Below are 17,144 nucleotides of genomic sequence, written 5' to 3' on the forward strand. Positions count from 1 at the left end.
CAAGACAAAAAAACCCACATGCACAGGAGAGACAGGCTCAAACACAACACAGGAAAGACACAGCTTTGTAGAGGACTTCCATGACTCAAGGAGAACTTCTCAGCATTCTCTTTGGACACTGCACACCAGTACAGCATATGCAAAACCAGTTATTCCTGCAGCAACCTTTTATATTGATCTGAAGGCAATGCAAGTCCAGCAGCTGTGGATTCTGACCCTACACCGCGCAGTTGGAGCGAGGAAAAGAGATTGAGTCTCCTCTGGGAACCTACCAGTGAAAGTCTCAGTACAGGGGTTGATTCCTGCAAGTCTCTTTGAAGTTCCAAAGTCCGAAATCTTTAACACTCCACTGTACGTGTTGATAAGCACATTATCACCCTGAGGAACAGAACATCCGGAGCAATTATTTTTTTCTGCTGACTCTTCACCTGAGCCTTCTCGCATGGCCTGTTTCTCCAATGCACTCTCTAGTAACTAACAATTACCTCCTAAGGCTCTCAGGGAAGGGGAAAGAGGAATCAATGTTCTTGCCTTATGTAATCCCATTATCAGAAACTTCATCTCAAAGGGAACTTCCTCTACTACAGAAATTCAGTTAAAGATTACTAAGAGATGGAAAAGGCATGCCTTTTGCCTCATTTTTTTTAAGAAGGGAAATTTTTCATCTGCAATCTCCTCAGAAAAGAACCTGCTAATATCCCATCCACCATCATCTTCACTTCTAATAATTTTTTATGAAAGTTCGATCCCATCATTGAAAACAGGAATAAAAATATCCCCTTCATCAAAAAAATATTCACTTTATCCACCTTAAGTGGCTATATATCAATTCTTCTCAAAGAAAAAAAAATATTTTGTTGGTGCAAATTCAAATTAACAATGGTTCACTGACCATTTGAGGTCAGTGGTCATTTGAGGCCCCCACCTGAGGTCCCATCTGGAGTGCTGTGTCCAGTTCTGGACCCCCCAGTTCAAGAAGGACAGGGAACTGCTGGAGAGGGGACAGCAGAGGGCTACAAAGGTGATGAGGGGCCTAGAACATCTCCCTTACAAGGAGAGGCTGAGGGACTTGGGTCTTTTTAGTCTGGAGAAGAGAAGGCTGAGGGGGATCTGATCAACACCTATAAATACTTAAAGGGTGGGTGTCAGGAGGATGGGGCCAGTCTTTTTTCAGTGGTGCCCAGGGACAGGACAAGGGGAAAAGGACAGAAACTTGAATATAAGAAGTTCCATCTCAACATGAGGAGGAACTTCTTTCCTGTGAGGGTGGCAGAGCCCTGGAAGAGGCTGCCCAGAGAGGTGGTGGAGTCTCCTTCTCTGGAGACATTCCAAACCCACCTGGACACATTCCTGTGGGACCTGCTCTGGGTGACCCTGCTCTGGTGGGGGTAGGATTAGAGGATCTCCAGAGGTCCCTTCCAACCCCATGTCGTCCTGTGATTCTGTGACCTACCCCATAGTTCAGAATAGCAGGCAGTATATGTGCAAATTAAGAACTCCCAGAAAAAAGAGTTTTTTTAAATTACAGGACAAATAAATGGTTATGCAGTTACATGACACTATGAGGTTTAATTCTCTGCAAATTCTTACCTTTATGTCTCGATGCACTATCTGATTATCATGGAGGTATTTTAATCCTTCAAGAATCTGCTTGGTGTAAAATCCGATTGTCTGCTCGTTATTTTTTAATGGTCCCCACTTTGATCGTAGAAGAGCAGAAAGGCTGCCTATAATTTTGAAGAACAAAAAAGTGAGAGTGAAAATCCAATTAAATTCTGCCTTCTCCCACAAAGAAAAAAAAAATTAAATAGTCACAACAAAAAGTAATCCCAAACCAAGTGTAGGCACCGCTTCTATAACCAAAGGCCTCTCCAGGAGAATGCTTACGTGCATCATCACCGGCCTCAATAATTAAAAAGAGCCTCAGTATCTCCACTGAGCTGCAGCAGAGAGGCACATGCTTCCTCAAGCAAGTCGATCAGAACCCGTTTCAATCAACACACTCATCCCTCTCCTAAGCCTGGAGAGAAGCTGCCCCAGAGGAATGTTGAAGGACAGTGAAAAAAGATGGATGTACATACACCAACTCCACAGCTTCTCGAAAAGCTCAGCTCAAAAAAAGGGATTTTGGTTGCATCTGGCTGCTGTGATTTTTTTGGTCTCAAACAGAAGCACGGATCACCATTCTCTTGTGTCAGGTACCTGAGGAGGGCTCAGCCATCTGAGACAAGCTACAACCTTTCCAGTAGGATAACCCCAGATCACCTCTGATCTGCAGGCAGAAGGAGCCACAGCCTGAGCTGTATCTACAGCATATCCTACCTAAATGGGGCCACAAAGATGCTCAGAGGGCTGGAGCCCCTCTGCTGAGAGAAAAGGCTGAGAGAGTTGGGGTTGTTCTGCCTGGGAAAGAGAAGGATCCGGAGAGCCCTTAGAGCCCCTTCCAGTCCCTAAAGGGGGCTACAGGAGAGATGGGGAGGGACTCTTGTTCAGGAAGGGGAGCAATAGGATGAGGGGTAACATTTTTAACTGAAAGAGGGGAGATTTACATGAGATAGTAGGAAGAAATTCTTTCCTGTGAAGGTGGTGAGACACTGGAAGAGGTTGCCCAGAGAAGCTGTGGCTGCCCCATCCCTGGAGGGGTTCAAGGCCAGGTTGGATGGGGCTTGGAGCAACCTGGTCTGGTGGGAGGTGTCCCTGCCCAGGGCAGGGGGTTGGAATTGGATGATCTTTAAGGTCCCTTCCAACTCTAACCATTCTATGATTCTACGATTCTAAATACTGAACGAGAGGACTCAAGTACTTGGAATACAATTTTCCCCATTAATTTAGGGAAGAGATACTACGGAACATTACATTCACATGAAATGTATCTTGTTGCAGTAGTACAGATTTTACACTTTTAAAACATTAAAAAAAAAAACCCAAGTAATCCCAAGCGAGTCTCCCCCACATCTTACCCCCTGGAACTTGCTCCATGAATATCTTAATGAAGCCATTCTCACTCAGAGAACCCAAATACTGGACAATGTTCTTGTGTTTGAGATGCTTATGCAAAGCTATTTCTTCGTGCAGAGGTTGCGAGTACCTGGAAAGAAAAGAAGCCATTTATTCAATATTGATCTTTGGTGTTTACTGTAGTGGCTGAAGTTCTATTTTAGGTCCCATGAAACACGTTTACACTGAAGATGACTATGTGTTAGATGCATTTAACAACAGTGGGTGTGACCACCACATACTTAAAAATTGTGCAATCGTATATAAATACACATAGATATCTATAATATTGTATATACACACACAAAATGTTATGAATGTACATAGACAGACTGAGCAAACCAAAATTTGGGAAAAAAGATCTACTCTCCAGCCTAACTTGAAGAGAATGAACATTGACACAAGCAGTTGGGTTCAGACTCATGCCAAAGTGAACTAGTAAACCAGAAAGTTACTGTCTAATTAAAATCACCTCAATAATGAAAACAAATCACCATTTAGATTTTAATTCATTAAAGGAGGAGTCTTATCTGAAAGCAAGGATGGACAGCTATCAGAGTAAGAAAATGGAATTATTTCATGGGGAGATATTCGGAAGAACTGACTGAAAGAATTTCATCAAATATAGTCCAAGGTGAAATATTTTTCAGAGATGTAAGCTTTTCAGCAGGATTTTTGCATACCCCCGAGAGGGTCAGCTGCCAGATTCTGTGTGGTGTCTGGCAAAATCTAGCTGATATGCTGAGATTCTGGTGGCTATTTTCACTAAAGCACTAACATTTGCAGTCTGACTTTCAGGGCTGAAGGACACAGACCTCCTTCCATCAGTCCAGATGTAAGAAGGAGCTGTCAAGGCTTGATGAAGCAGAGAACATATTCAGATGCTTGTACCGAGCGAGTACTTAACAGCTGCAAACTCAACCTTGCAGCTATTTGCCACCAAAATAAATAGTTTTACTGCCATCTTCACCTTCAGCAGGTTGCTCTCACCACAGACCTCACACCAACACTGGTACATTCTCGTCCCCTAATGAAATGGTAGAAAACTTTTATTTTACTTATTTATTGGGAGGTGGGGTAGCTTCTCTACAACTGCCTGAAAGGAGGGTGTAGAGAGGTGAGGGTCGATCTCTTTTCCCAAGGAACAGGTGATGGGATGAAGAAACGGCCTCAAGTTGCACCAGGGGAGGTTCAGATTGGATATGAGAAAAATTTTTACACGGAAAGGGTTATTAAGCCTTGGAATGGGCTGCCCAGAGAAGGGGTTGAGGCACCATCCCTGGAGGTATTTAAAAGATGGGCAGATGTAGTGGTTAGAGATATGGTTTGCTGATGGTTTTTGTCAGTGTTGGGTTGATGGTTGGACTAGGTGATCTGAAAGTTTCCTTCCAACCTTGGCTATTCTATGATTCTGTGATTCCTGCTGTGTCCAGTCCAGGAGTGAGCTCTCCCTGGAGCCAGGAGAGTGCCAGTGACAGGAAAGCAGTCAAAATATGAACAAAATTGAAGTTGTTTGAAAAAAAGTGCTCCCTTTTGGGATAGCGAGCTCACTCGAACAACAGCATCAAGCTACAAGTGGAGGCTGAACTCTTAAGAGTGGAGGGGAGAAAAAAAAAACAAAAAAAACCTAGGTATGTGAAAATCCCTCTGGAAAACAACTTTGCAGATAGTAGGGAAAGTATCTGGTTAATGAGAAGTGTGATTATGCAACTCCGAATCTCCTTACTAAAACCTCATTTGAGTTCTGGCTTGCCCCTCCACACGTAATGATTCTGACTACGCTGTTAGTCATTCAGAAATGCAAAATCATCAGAGATTATATTCCTGAGTTCTCCTAATGGGACGCTCGATCAGAGCAGCAACAGCAAGACAATAACAGTTCCTCCCCCTGCACTTTTAAACTGCAAAGTTAATTGAGTCTTGAGCAACTAAAATAATTTAGATAATGAAATAAAGCCGTAAGAAAATTCTCCAGGAGGACGAAGCATTTATTATTGTAGAACTTAGTCATTAGGAGACTTTAAATGGTACAAAGTCTGACAAGTTCTAAATCCTAGAAAGCTAGATCTTATTATCTACCTAAGATGCTTTTACTTGAACTTGGAAAGCTGGTATGGTTGATAGCTGCAACAGCACTGCAGGAATGTTTCCTTTTCTTTCAGAATGTGTCTCCATAGTCTTAACATTCCCTGACAATTAAGTACATTATTCAGTAGCTTATACTCAACATACAGCAGTACCGAAGACTCACTGCTTTTTGCACAGAAATCATGGCATTTCTGGCCATGCTCTGACTCGGAACCTAATTATTTCTTACAAATCCAAAAGATGGTCATTTTTACTTCAAAAATGCTAAGAATTGACTTCAGAGACTAATCCTTTTCTTTCCATAGATTTCTTTCAAAGCGCTAACAGATCAGGTTCTAATCAATCAGAAATGAATTACTAACTTCTTCTCACTTTGCCATTAAAAGAATAACACTTGACATTTGTCCTGGAAGCCTGTAAAAAATTTTTGAAGTCTAGATGAAAGACTATCAGCCTCTTAATAATCTCTTTTCAAGTATCCTTTGCAGACTGAATCTGAAATCCTTTCCATCAAAAATGTTTTTAAAAAAATGTGTATTAGAGAAGAAAAATCTGGATTTTTTTTTTCCTTTAAAGTAGATACTACTCTATTCAGACTATCTTTCTATTAACCACAGTTCTTATAAACAACACATTTCTTCTAAGCACATACAAAACCAAACTGCAACTATTTTGAGTCAAAAGATTGTTTTATGTAATGAGGCCATAGTTCCTGAAGTTAAATTTGCAATAATAATATCGAGGATGGAGGATTCCTCTTTCCATAATCTAAGTTCTAGTGTCTTTAAAATATCGACACAGAGAAATAATTCGACCACACACTTCTCCATAGTGAATAGTCAATATAAATGATTTAGAAGGATTAATATTTTTTTTAAAACATCAAAGAAAAGTGAGGAGGTAATAACTGAAGGAATGCCCACAAGAGTGACCCACGACAGAGAACCTCAGCTGGGACACCAGGTGGCATTACTGACCCTTCCAGCCTGTAAAATTACACAAAGAAAACTTTGTAAGAGTTATCACACAGTGTCCTGTCAACATCTAGGCTCCGATACAATTTAAATAACACTACTTGATGCTGGATAGGTTGTAGAGAATAATACTCCTTTCCCACAAATGGTGGTTTTTACCCCCAGGGACACGCATTCTAGATAAAGGTGAGAAGAGTAACAGCCACGGTGTTGGGTTAGAATAAGCCTCTTTTATCTACTGGTTTGAATACTGGCACTCCCTACAACAACTGCTTTGTAGGGATGGGTAAAACCAGCTTCCTTCCTGATATCAGCTGTAGATTGAACACTGCACAAACAAGGATACAGTTATTTCCTCCTACGGAGGCGGCTTCATCATAAACGATGCACAAACAGGCAGGGAAAATGTCTCTATTAATAAATCAAGCTCAGAATTTTAAAGGACTCCACAAATCATGAATTTCAATAGTTCTTTTAGAAGGACATGCCTGAGCATGCCTAATCACTAGACGTTTGAGTGAGAGTCTCTACTCAGCAATATTTCCTTTGGAAAGAAAAAGTATTATAAACTGCTAGTACCAAAGCCAGTAAACATCTAAATTCTCAGTTGTGATCATAATCTATTCCACAACTTGGAATAGTCTAGTTGCAAAGATAGGGAACGGGATTATATATGAGAGAGAAGTAATTTATTGGCAGCTTGGTAGAAGAGATATACTTTAATCAGCCATCTGGTTGGTCACGTTACTGATAAAATCATGCAATGCAGAAAATTTGGGATCAGCCGCAGTTACCGTACCTGCTGTCTCTCTCTGGGATTTCTTTAATTGCAATTCTGACTTGGTTGCTCAAATCTCGCCCTGCGTATACGATGCCGTAAGTTCCTTTCCCCAGGACGACTCGCTCGCCGTTCTCATCATATTCGTAGTCATACTGCAAAGCAAACAACACCACGAGATGAAGCAGAGGGGTAAGATTTATTTCACCTGACCCCCTGCTCATAACTAAGGCATCAAGGGCACCAGCTGCTTTCTGCAAGACCGTGGAACAGGAAAGAGGAATACTTCAAGAGGACAATTCGGATACCGTGAGGACATCTATCCTCTGACTGTACAGGAAGCACTGGCTTCTAAGGTGTCCATGTCAGGTAGGTGCACAAAGCCAAGCCTCTACCTGTTTTGTGTAATTACTCTTGTATGTCTTACTCATCAGCGTCTGCAGTTCTGCTGGCAGGTGCTGTAAAAAGGAGAGGAGACGACAGAGGGCACCCTGAGCCAGACGGAGACTTTGGGCTCCCACACAAGCAGAAAAAGGGAGGCAGGATACACTGAATTTGCTCCAGACGCTCTCCTGACCTCACCACATCTCCCCAGACCAGCACCACCTCAATTTTGCCGGTGGTGGGTCAGCCAGCAGAGTGTGGCGACGACGGAGGGCAGGCAGGATTGCAGGGCATTCAGCCTGGTTTCGGCTGAATTTGAATTTCAAAGTGTTGAAGGCCAGTCCAGAAACAGTCATTAGATAGATTATTTCATCTAGCCTCTTGGGTAACACAGACCTGTAATTTCACATGCTCACTCCCATGCTAAACCCAGTAGTTTATGCCTAGATAAAGTGTTTTTTATTTACCCCCAAATAAAGATTGCTATCTTCTTAATAAAAGAGAGAATCCACTACTCCTTTTCGTACTTTTGTTTCAACATTTAATTACTCTCATGGTGAAGTCATGCCTCTTAATTCAAATTTCTTCGGTGTCACTATTTCATTACAATTTTCTTCAACAGATTAAAGAGACCATTAGCACATTGTAATTTTCCCTGTAAAAATACTCACCCACTGTAATCAAGTCACCCACCGCTTTTCTTTTTGCTAAAATAAACAAATTAGGCACCCTAAGGTTCTCATTAAAGGGTATTTTTCTATCCCACAAGTCACTCTTTGTGGTTTCTCTTTGTCCTGTCTTCGATTTCAGATCTATTATAAGATGCCAACGAGAGAACTGGGACAGAGGGCTCTCTGTATTCATTATGCAGCACTGAGTCAGTCAGGTCTGGATGTCTCTAGAGCTTTAGGGCACCACACTTTCATGTGGGACGTGGGATTAGACGGTCTTTCCAGTTCCCTTCCATCTAGAAGAAAGCCTTAACACCCAAAGTATTGCATTGCACCCAATGGCCCTGTACTTGCTTTTCAACTATGTGTACATTCAGGTAGAAACCCGAGGTGAGAATGTCATGGGACGTACCCAGAGAAGCTATAATTTAGCTAACAGGGGTAGGAGCAGAAGTAGGGCATCCTAAGGTTCAGCGCAAGTTCACAGAATCAAAGAATGGGTCAGGTTGGAAGTGACCTTAAGGATCACTGAGTTCCAACCCATTGCCCTGGGCAGGGACACCTCCCACCAGCCCAGGTTGCTCCAAGCCCCATCCAGCCTGGCCTTGAACCCCTCCAGGGATGGGGCAGCCACAGCTTCTCTGGGCAACCTCTTCCAGGGTCTCACCACCCTCACAGCAAAGAATTTCTTCCTAATATCATATCTGAAACTCCCCTCTTTCAGTTTAAAACTATTACTCCTCATCCTATGGCTCCACTCCCTGATGAAGAGTCCCTCCCCATCTCTCCTGTAGCCCCTTTAGGTACTGGAAGGGGCTCTAAGGTTTCCCCGGAGCCTTCCCTTGTCCAGGCTGAACAACATGCTCTAGCTCTAGGCAATCCTGCTTCAGCAGGGGAGTTGGACTAGATGATCTCTATGGTCCCTTCCAACTCTAGAAATTCAGTGAAATTCAGTGAAATTCAGTGAAACCTCAACTCTCTCAGCCTGTCTTCATAGCAGAGGTGCTCCATCCCTCTGAGCATCTTCATGGCCCTCCTCTGGACCCCTTCCATGTCCTTCCTATGCTGAGGACTCCAGCATAGGAGTTAGTGGGGTAGAGTATAAACAGGCTCCCAGCAGCACCATCATCATCACCATTTAAGTTTGCTGTACATTGCTGTGCTCGCCCACAGATGGTCACCAGCAAGGACAAGCCTTCCTCTCCTACAACTAAATCCGCACGTGTGGTGCAGACGACCTGCCAATAATGTCAGCGCACACAACTCCAGCGATGCGTGAAACAGGCAGCAAACAGTCTTTAAAATTTAAACAGATGCTAATGCCGCCTGACTCTGATTACACTCCGAAGAAAGTGGTGCAAAAGTCACTCTGTGATAAGCACGACTGGAGAATTCCAGAGTTGGGCGCCTTCTCAAATGAGTATGCTAACTGAAATAGGAGAGATTTAGCTAAGCTGGTTATAAAACATGAGGACCATTAAAAAGAATCATTAAACAGCAGAGGATAACGTTTTGCAAACAGTGACTTGTCTAACTTCTTCCAGAGAAGGGATGAGTAATTTACTCCCTCCAGTGAAACGCTACACTAGAAAACCGAAATACTTCGTATGCTGGGAAAAAAAAAAAAAGGCAAAAATACCTCTAGAGAGTCTCCATCACATTCCCCTTCCTCTGTGGTCTTCCCTATTTCCTCCGTGATACTGTTCACCATGTCAAAAAACCTGTTAAAAGGGGGGAAAAAAAAAGCAAAGCAAACACACACTTGAGACGGTACAAGGACAAAGAGAAAGGTTCTCTCTAAAGTAAGGAATGAACCAAAAGAGGATTGAAGTATAGATAAACTCAGCATAAATGTTTGTGAGCATAAAGGAAAAAAATATATTTTTGTTTACATGGAGAATTAACAGTCAAAATCAGCAGTTTTCCTCCTGTTTTTTACGTACTCCATCATGGCTGAAATTACTAATGGCATTCACATTTCAAAGTCTATGTTTCAAGTGAAAGTCTCATCCTGTACCATTTCTTTACATCCAATGAAAGCACTGAAGCACAATGAGAAGCGCCTCAAAATCTTGCCTACACCTGGAGGAGATTTTGTGGGGCAGCTTCAAGTTTCTACTTGAATGAAAAGGGGATCTATTTTACAATTTTCCATTTAAAGAAATAAATATTATTACGTATGACTTCTACCCCTTTGAAAGAATGCAAGTACAAATAGCATGTCATGCTAAGGTATTGCTTACTCCTCTTCTAAGAAGTACCCAGATATGAAGGGGAATGAACATGGCTAAAGAACCTGTACAAATTAAAATGGATTAAGCCAGGGGCTGGGCTGGGAGGCGGCCACAGCCATTAATATGGAGAACTGCAGTGATTTTTCATAAAGTTGCAGCCTTTTTTAGCACAAAATGACATGAAATTTCCTCTGGGAATGCCTTGTGGATCAATTCAAGACCACAACCCTCAAGCCTACGAAGCAGAAACACAGCTTAGAGAAACCCTAATTTTGTGCAACAACCCCCCGCCAAGTTTCCTGTAGGGAAACTGGTACAATCTTGCTCAGGTAAATATGATGCTAATGTAAAGGAAATCAAGTGTGCTTCTTTAATAATAATTTAATAATAATTTTAGTTACAGTAAAAGGAAATCTTGACCAGACCTTGTTGTTACTCCAAATGTTCCCACTTCAGAAAGTCCATTTTAAGTTTAAGGTGCTTTGTCGGATTGAGAGCAACAAACACTTGTAGTAAGCCTTAATATGAAAAATATTAGGAAAATAATCCCACAAGTGTGTAAAAAAATCATTAAATTTGTAATCCAATGTTTTCAACGTTTGTCTGAGGTTGTGCTTTGATCCTTCAAAGCTCGTATATGTCCAGGGAGTTGTAGTACTAAGCTTTTCTGTGAAAAAATGGTGATCACTGAGGATGCTCAGACCAACTTTCACCACAGTTCTGAGACAATCGGTCCCTGTTGTGCAGGCAAGACACCATCCACCCCAACCACAGGCTGGGTTTGTTCCAAAATAACACCAGTGACACACACCTTCGGCAATGAAGTTCCGTGCAGAAGTAGATTTGGAAGTCATCCGAGTTGTGCAGCACGTAGAGGAAACAGCATCGTTCTTCAAACTTGGAGATGCTGGAAGAACAGCCAAGCAGAACGTGTTACTGGAAAAATGGATTTTGACTTCCATCAGCCATACCAAACCCCACAGATCAACCCATTTCACATGGCAAAGGACCAGATTAAACCTAAGACACCATATTTTTTCTTTATTGTACAAATACAAATGTTTGTACAAATACAAATGTTTTATCCTCCAAAGTTCACGCTGTGCTGTTTGCTGTCGTTCAGCTTGTCCCCCTCGTCCACACATCGCCCAAGAAAGAGTAGGAGCAAAGAAGTTAATAGGGTTTTTTCCATTGACCCCAGTCATCTTTGTCTTCATTGCATTTAGGTAAAGCCCCTAATTTCCCACTTCTGCAGCCAGGATGGAACACCCTTTCAGGATCCCATTATAAAGCCAGACTTTGAACTCAAGCAGGAGTTCTTCCCACTTTAGAAATCGGCTACAGCTCAATCCTGAACACAAATATTCCTGATTTTCTTCACTGTGAGGGTGGTGGAACACTGGAACAGGTTGCCCAGGGAGGTGTTGAGGCCTGGAGATATTCAAGGAGAGGCTCGATGAGGCCCTGGGCAACCTGGTCTAGTTGGGGGTGTCCCTGCTGACTGCGGGGAGGTCGGACTAGATGACCTTTGGAGGTCCCTTCCGGCCTGGGCAAATCATAGAATATGATTCTATGATGTTGGAAAAATATTGTAAAATTAAGTCAGCATCAAAAAAACGAGGCGAATGACTTCACCACCCTTGCCCACCTCCCCTTTTCTTTAGTTTTGGTTTTATCTGCTGTACAGGGGAACAAAGGCACAGAAGAAGGACGTATGCCATTTTCTTATGGATGCATAGGTGTCTCCACAGAAGAGCAGAAGAGGTGCAAACTCTGGTAGAGTTGTCAGTTTTCTGCCCCAAGGAGGCTGCAGCTCTTCCAAAGACAATCATTCACCAGAACTGTTTTATGTGCGTGTCATTACTGTGCTCCTTACAGAAAATATAAAACATTAATTGAAAAAGCTCTTTCTGAAACTTTGTCATGTGTTGAGTGCCAGATGTCAAGCTGATGCAGGGGAATTGAATTGATTGTCAATATATTAGAAAATTGGGGAAAAAAAGATGGCTAGAGGTGTTACAAGGGAATATAATGCAGTATTTGAGCAACCAAGACAAATTAGTCTCTTTATTAATGTTCTTAAGATACTGGACAAAAACCACAGTCCTAGTGAAATCAATCTATTTTAGCTGGATCAAGAGAGGAGCCATCATGTTTTAAATTAATTTATAGCACAATAAAGTAGAATGGTATCCTATGTTGTGCCAAAGGATTGATGATTTGATTAACGTAACAGTTTTTCTTTAAATGTCAGGAAATAGGTGTCATTTTCAACCTTCAATGGATACCTAATGTTGTCTGATCCTTGCTGCTTTTTATGAGCTCTCTAACTTTTGATAAACAAAGGGCTTTTTAGATGAGCTGGGGGGGGGCTGCCTTTCATAAAGCTACTTAGGAGAAGAGCGAGCTTCATCGTAAGAATATTTGTCTTTGGCTGCGGTGACTCATTTATTTTTACATTAGGAAAAATTCATAAGTGCTAAGTAATCTGGGAGGACAGTCGCTGTCCCCAATTTATAAACTGCCTTTTAATTCAAGTTTCTCAAGCCTATAGGTCAGCTCTCCACAGACGGAGTAGCCGATGTCAACAGAATTACTCATTCTTTTCAGGTTTGATGTGAGTTTAAACATTTCAGTGAATAAACCGTCAGTCGAAACCTGACGTGTACAGAAGCCACTGAGTAACCCAGCGGTGAATAAAAGGGTAAGAATGTGGAGTGTACACAGAGGGCAGGCAAATTCATAAATATTTAAGGCCTTTAAGTGAGCATTTACACTGCTTATATGTTGCTTTCCTCCCTAAATAAAAAAAAAAAAAAGTTGCTCAAGTGAAAAAAAGAAGAGTGAAAAATATTGAGTTATAAAAAAAGAGGGGATAATTTGCTCAGGAAATGCCTCATTCTGACTGTTCCTGAGCACAGGTAGCACCCGCTGGCTTCTATGATGGCAGAATTGGGGCTGAATTTGCAAAACTCCACAGAAAAACAAGGAAGCATGATGTATGGCCCTGTGCCCAGCTCGGGTGCATCCAGAAATGCCCTTAGTCCATGAGAAATAAATACTGCAACACTTCTGTTCATAAATTCTTCCAGGTGAAGCAGCAGATAAGAGTGGAGCACTGGCAGCAACCACAGAAAAGCACCTCCATGGAACTTGTGTCTGTTTTCTAGAAGTGCAGCAGTAAAACACCTCCCATGGTCATAATTAAAGAGTCTGATGAGATCCCAAGCTCTGAGAACCTGGGATGGAAGATGAGCAGCCTTGTCAGTTCTCCAGCTATGAAGAATACCAGATGCAGATCTCAATCCAACTTCTTCACTGTTTCTAATACTACATCCCTCAGCATGACCTCTGAGCTACTCTCCCGTGGAAACAACACAGGCAGCAAGTATTTCATAATCTGGGGGTTGTCCCAAACACAGAAGAAGCCAACTTGTAGTCACAGAATCATAGAATTGCAGAGGTTGGAAGGAACCTTTCAGATCGAGTCCAACCGTCAACCCAACGCTGACAAAAACCTTCACTAAACCATATCTCCAAGCACCACGTCTGCCCGTCTTCTAAATCCCTCCAGGGATGGTGCCTCAACCCCTTCCCTAGGCAGCCCATTCCAAAGCTTAATAACCCTTTCAATGTAAAAATTTTTCCTAATATCCATCTGAACGTCCCCTGGTGCAGCTTGAGTCCATTTCTTCTTGTCCTATCACCCATGACTTGGGAGAAGAGACCAATCCCCGCCTCTCTACAACCTGCTGCTTCCTTTTTTATTTTTAAGTTGGAATAATAAAGATGGTACCTTCTTGCTCATAGGATGCCAGCTCTGCAGAACACTAGGGACTTTTCTGGATAACCTAAGATGCGGAGCACCTTGGAGCAGCTGCCGCATTCCGAAAGCTCTGATGAAACCTTTAAGATTAACAGCCCTTTTTGGGCCCAATTAAATAATAAACATTTGTGTTTAAGAGGTCACAGAGACATATGACAAAAGCAAGGTTATTTACATCAGCACACAACCTGCTAATGAGTTTATTAAGCTAAACACAATTAGTACGGCTGCCTGCATGCAGGGTGTGATTTAGCACTGAACTGCTCAGAGAGCTCTATGTACTTTTTGAACTCCCCAGTTCAAGAAGGATAGGGAACTGCTGGAGAGGGTACAGCAGAGGGCTACAAAGATGATGAGGGGCCTGGAGCACCTCTCAGATGAGTAGAGGCTGAGGGACTTGGGTCTTTTTAGTCTGGAGAAGAAAAGACTGAGGGGGGATCTGATCAATGCCTATAAATACTTAAAGGGTGGGTGTCAGGAAGATGGGGCCAGTCTTTTTTCAGTGGTGCCCAGGGACAGGACAAGAGGGAATGGGCACAAACTTGAACATAAGAGGTTCCACCTCAACATGAGGAGAAACGTCTTTCCTGTGAGGGTGGCAGAGCCCTGGAAGAGGCTGCCCAGAGAGGTGGTGGAGTCTCCATCTCTGGAGACATTCAAACCCACCTGGACACGTTCCTGTGCAACCTGCTCTGGGTGACCCTGCTCTAGCAGGGGGGTAGGACCAAATGATCTCCAGAGGTCCCTTCCAACCCCATATCATTCTGTGATTCTGTGATTCTTGAGACCCGAACTATTATTCACAAAATGAGATGCTGACTACACCATCTGATCCATCCACTGAAGTGACCCCTCAGTCACATCCTGGAGGTATTTACCAAAACCACCAGCCATTTCAATGCTAGATGTCTCTTCAGACCTGCTGTCTCCTTGTGTAATGCAGTAAATATTTATGGAGGCCTTTATACATGATCTTGGAGGCTTTCTCAACAAAGACCTGCCTTGTGCATTGAGGCTGCATTTCTAAAGCTGGCTCTTACTAGTGTAGAAAGGCTGAGAATCCTCATAAAGCTGGGAACTCCTCCTTCCCAGACCGCTTTAAGTCTAGGAGCTTCAAAGGAGACAAAAATAGCCTTAATATAAAAATAGATTAGGAGCAGGCCTGGCTCTGAAGGCTCTCCCAGTCCAAAGAATATCTGTCTTCATAAAACTAGAAAAAAAAAAAAGCCCTGAAAAACCCTGAAAAATTAAGTGATCAGAAACTTGTATATATTAGGAAGAAGAAGAAAAAAGAGGCTTATTCAGTTTTAGACTTGCATAAGATAAAGATTTCCCCCTGCAGCTCCTCATGGAGGCAGCCAGGGAGTTTTCTAAGAATTCACAGTGACTCTTGGCTCACTGTAAAATCTTCCAAGTGGCTTTGGACATCTGTCCAGATTGGAAATTTAATTGCCAAATTAAATGACAATTGGCAGTTTAAATAAGAAACGCAGGAGAAAGAGTTCTGACCACAGCACGATTTAATAAGAGAGAGGGGAAGAAATAAAAATGACAATAAATAAAGACTTTTTTTCCTCTTTTTTTAGAAGCATACAAAAACATACCGTAACCAAAACCCAAACCAGACTAAACTAAGCGTATCATTGCAATTTTTGCCTAAAATAAGCTGAATCCCACAGGACTGAGTTCTTGTGCCTACTGATAGTTTGGTTTTTTAAGTCACTTTTTGGAAGGAGAAAGAATCATCCATCTGTGCAAAACGTCCTGCAGACATAGCAACAGCTTTGTGTGGATGGAACAGTTATTATTAGAACAGAGCAATGAGTATTTTTAAAAACTCTAAGATTTTGGGACTGGTTTTTTTTTTTTTTTTTTATAATTACACTAAAAGCAAACACCAAAGTCAAAAGTTGCAGGATGCTGAAATATAGATAAATCCTAGGGGAAAAGAAAAGAAAAAGAGACTAAGATCACGAATTTAGCTGAAGAGGTCACAGCACTGGTAGAGCATGACTTTTTTAATATCAGAAGATACAAATTGCAAGGCTGGAACCTGCTGAAGAGGATGTACATCACACATTATGTTGAGCCTGGGGTGGCAGAGCGGACCCGCTGGCTCAGATTTGGCTGTTCTCTACTGGCACTAAGAGACAATCCAGTAAAGAAGTCTCCCTAGAGAAGTCTCCCCAGCAGACAGACAACATCTTGCTGAAATTAAGCAAACAGATGGCAAAGTTCCCTCCTTTGCCATTATCTCATGAGCCCTGTCCTGCAGAGGGAGGTGTGCTGAAGAGAAGAGAGGTGGCCCTGAGCGTGTAACATGGTTCTCTTCTAATCCAGTCAAGCCAGTCCTGAACGTGTCATTCCTGTTCCTATGATTTATTAATCTACCTTAACCTACTTCACATGAATCTTTGGGAGGTTAGGGGTTGTTTTTTTCCTTGTTTTGATTCCCCTTTTCTGTTCTCTTAAACAACCTTCAAGTTTCTACCTTGTGGTGTATCTACCACTCTCCTTACTGGCCCTCTCTGAAACAGTTTTGCTGTCATTTACCATAAACAGACACAGAAAAAAAAAAAACCACCAAACGTACCCACTCACACCAAAACCCCAAAACAGGTAAGCAATCAGGACATTGCAAGACACCCTGATCCTGTCAGTTCTTCATAACCTCCCATCTGCATCTACATGTTATTTCCTGGCTTACACATTCTGTGCACCAGGCAGCTCCTCACTGGGACAGAACTGGGCAAAATGACATTGGCAGCTATTTTAATTCCACCTTAATTAGGATAATGTAAGTGGCTACCTACTTTTAAAAAATATTAGCTCTTTAATTCAATGGGCTAGGTTGGCTAATTTTTATGAACTCTGCAAGTGGTCATTTCTGAATCCAAATTAAGACTTGTGGAAGTGCCTGCAAATACTCTGCTCCAACTCTGTGTCTGTTACTCCACCAAGGTCCACAAGCAGCAGCTTTAGACAATACCCATTCACTTACTCTCTTTATTTCAAAACATGAAAGGGAAACAACTTACCTTACTCCCCTGATGGAAGCAGCACTGAAGTTCCACTCGTGGATACCCTTCTGTGACACACAGAAGAAAATAAATAAGTCATTTTTATGAATGACGTGTCAATAGGCATAACTTCTAGATTGACACTCAAGAGATGGAAAGAAAAACACCTGAA

At 42.2% G+C, this 17,144-nt stretch overlaps 1 protein-coding gene across 1 annotated transcript in view; it reads right to left on the reverse strand.

The window, feature by feature from the left end:
• MAP3K5 (mitogen-activated protein kinase kinase kinase 5) overlaps nucleotides 1-17,144 on the reverse strand; it is a 150,939-nt gene that overhangs the window by 22,295 nt on the left and 111,500 nt on the right. The window contains exons 15-18 of the mRNA XM_014956153.1: nucleotides 6,859-6,992; nucleotides 2,961-3,088; nucleotides 1,591-1,727; nucleotides 273-378 (exon numbers count right to left, since the gene is read on the reverse strand). Coding sequence (XP_014811639.1) covers nucleotides 273-378; nucleotides 1,591-1,727; nucleotides 2,961-3,088; nucleotides 6,859-6,992 — 505 coding nt within the window. The remainder of the gene's footprint in view (nucleotides 1-272; nucleotides 379-1,590; nucleotides 1,728-2,960; nucleotides 3,089-6,858; nucleotides 6,993-17,144) is intronic.

The sequence above is a fragment of the Calidris pugnax genome, unplaced genomic scaffold, assembly GCF_001431845.1.
Source record: "Calidris pugnax isolate Ruff unplaced genomic scaffold, ASM143184v1 scaffold302, whole genome shotgun sequence".
Taxonomy (NCBI): Eukaryota; Metazoa; Chordata; class Aves; order Charadriiformes; family Scolopacidae; genus Calidris; species Calidris pugnax.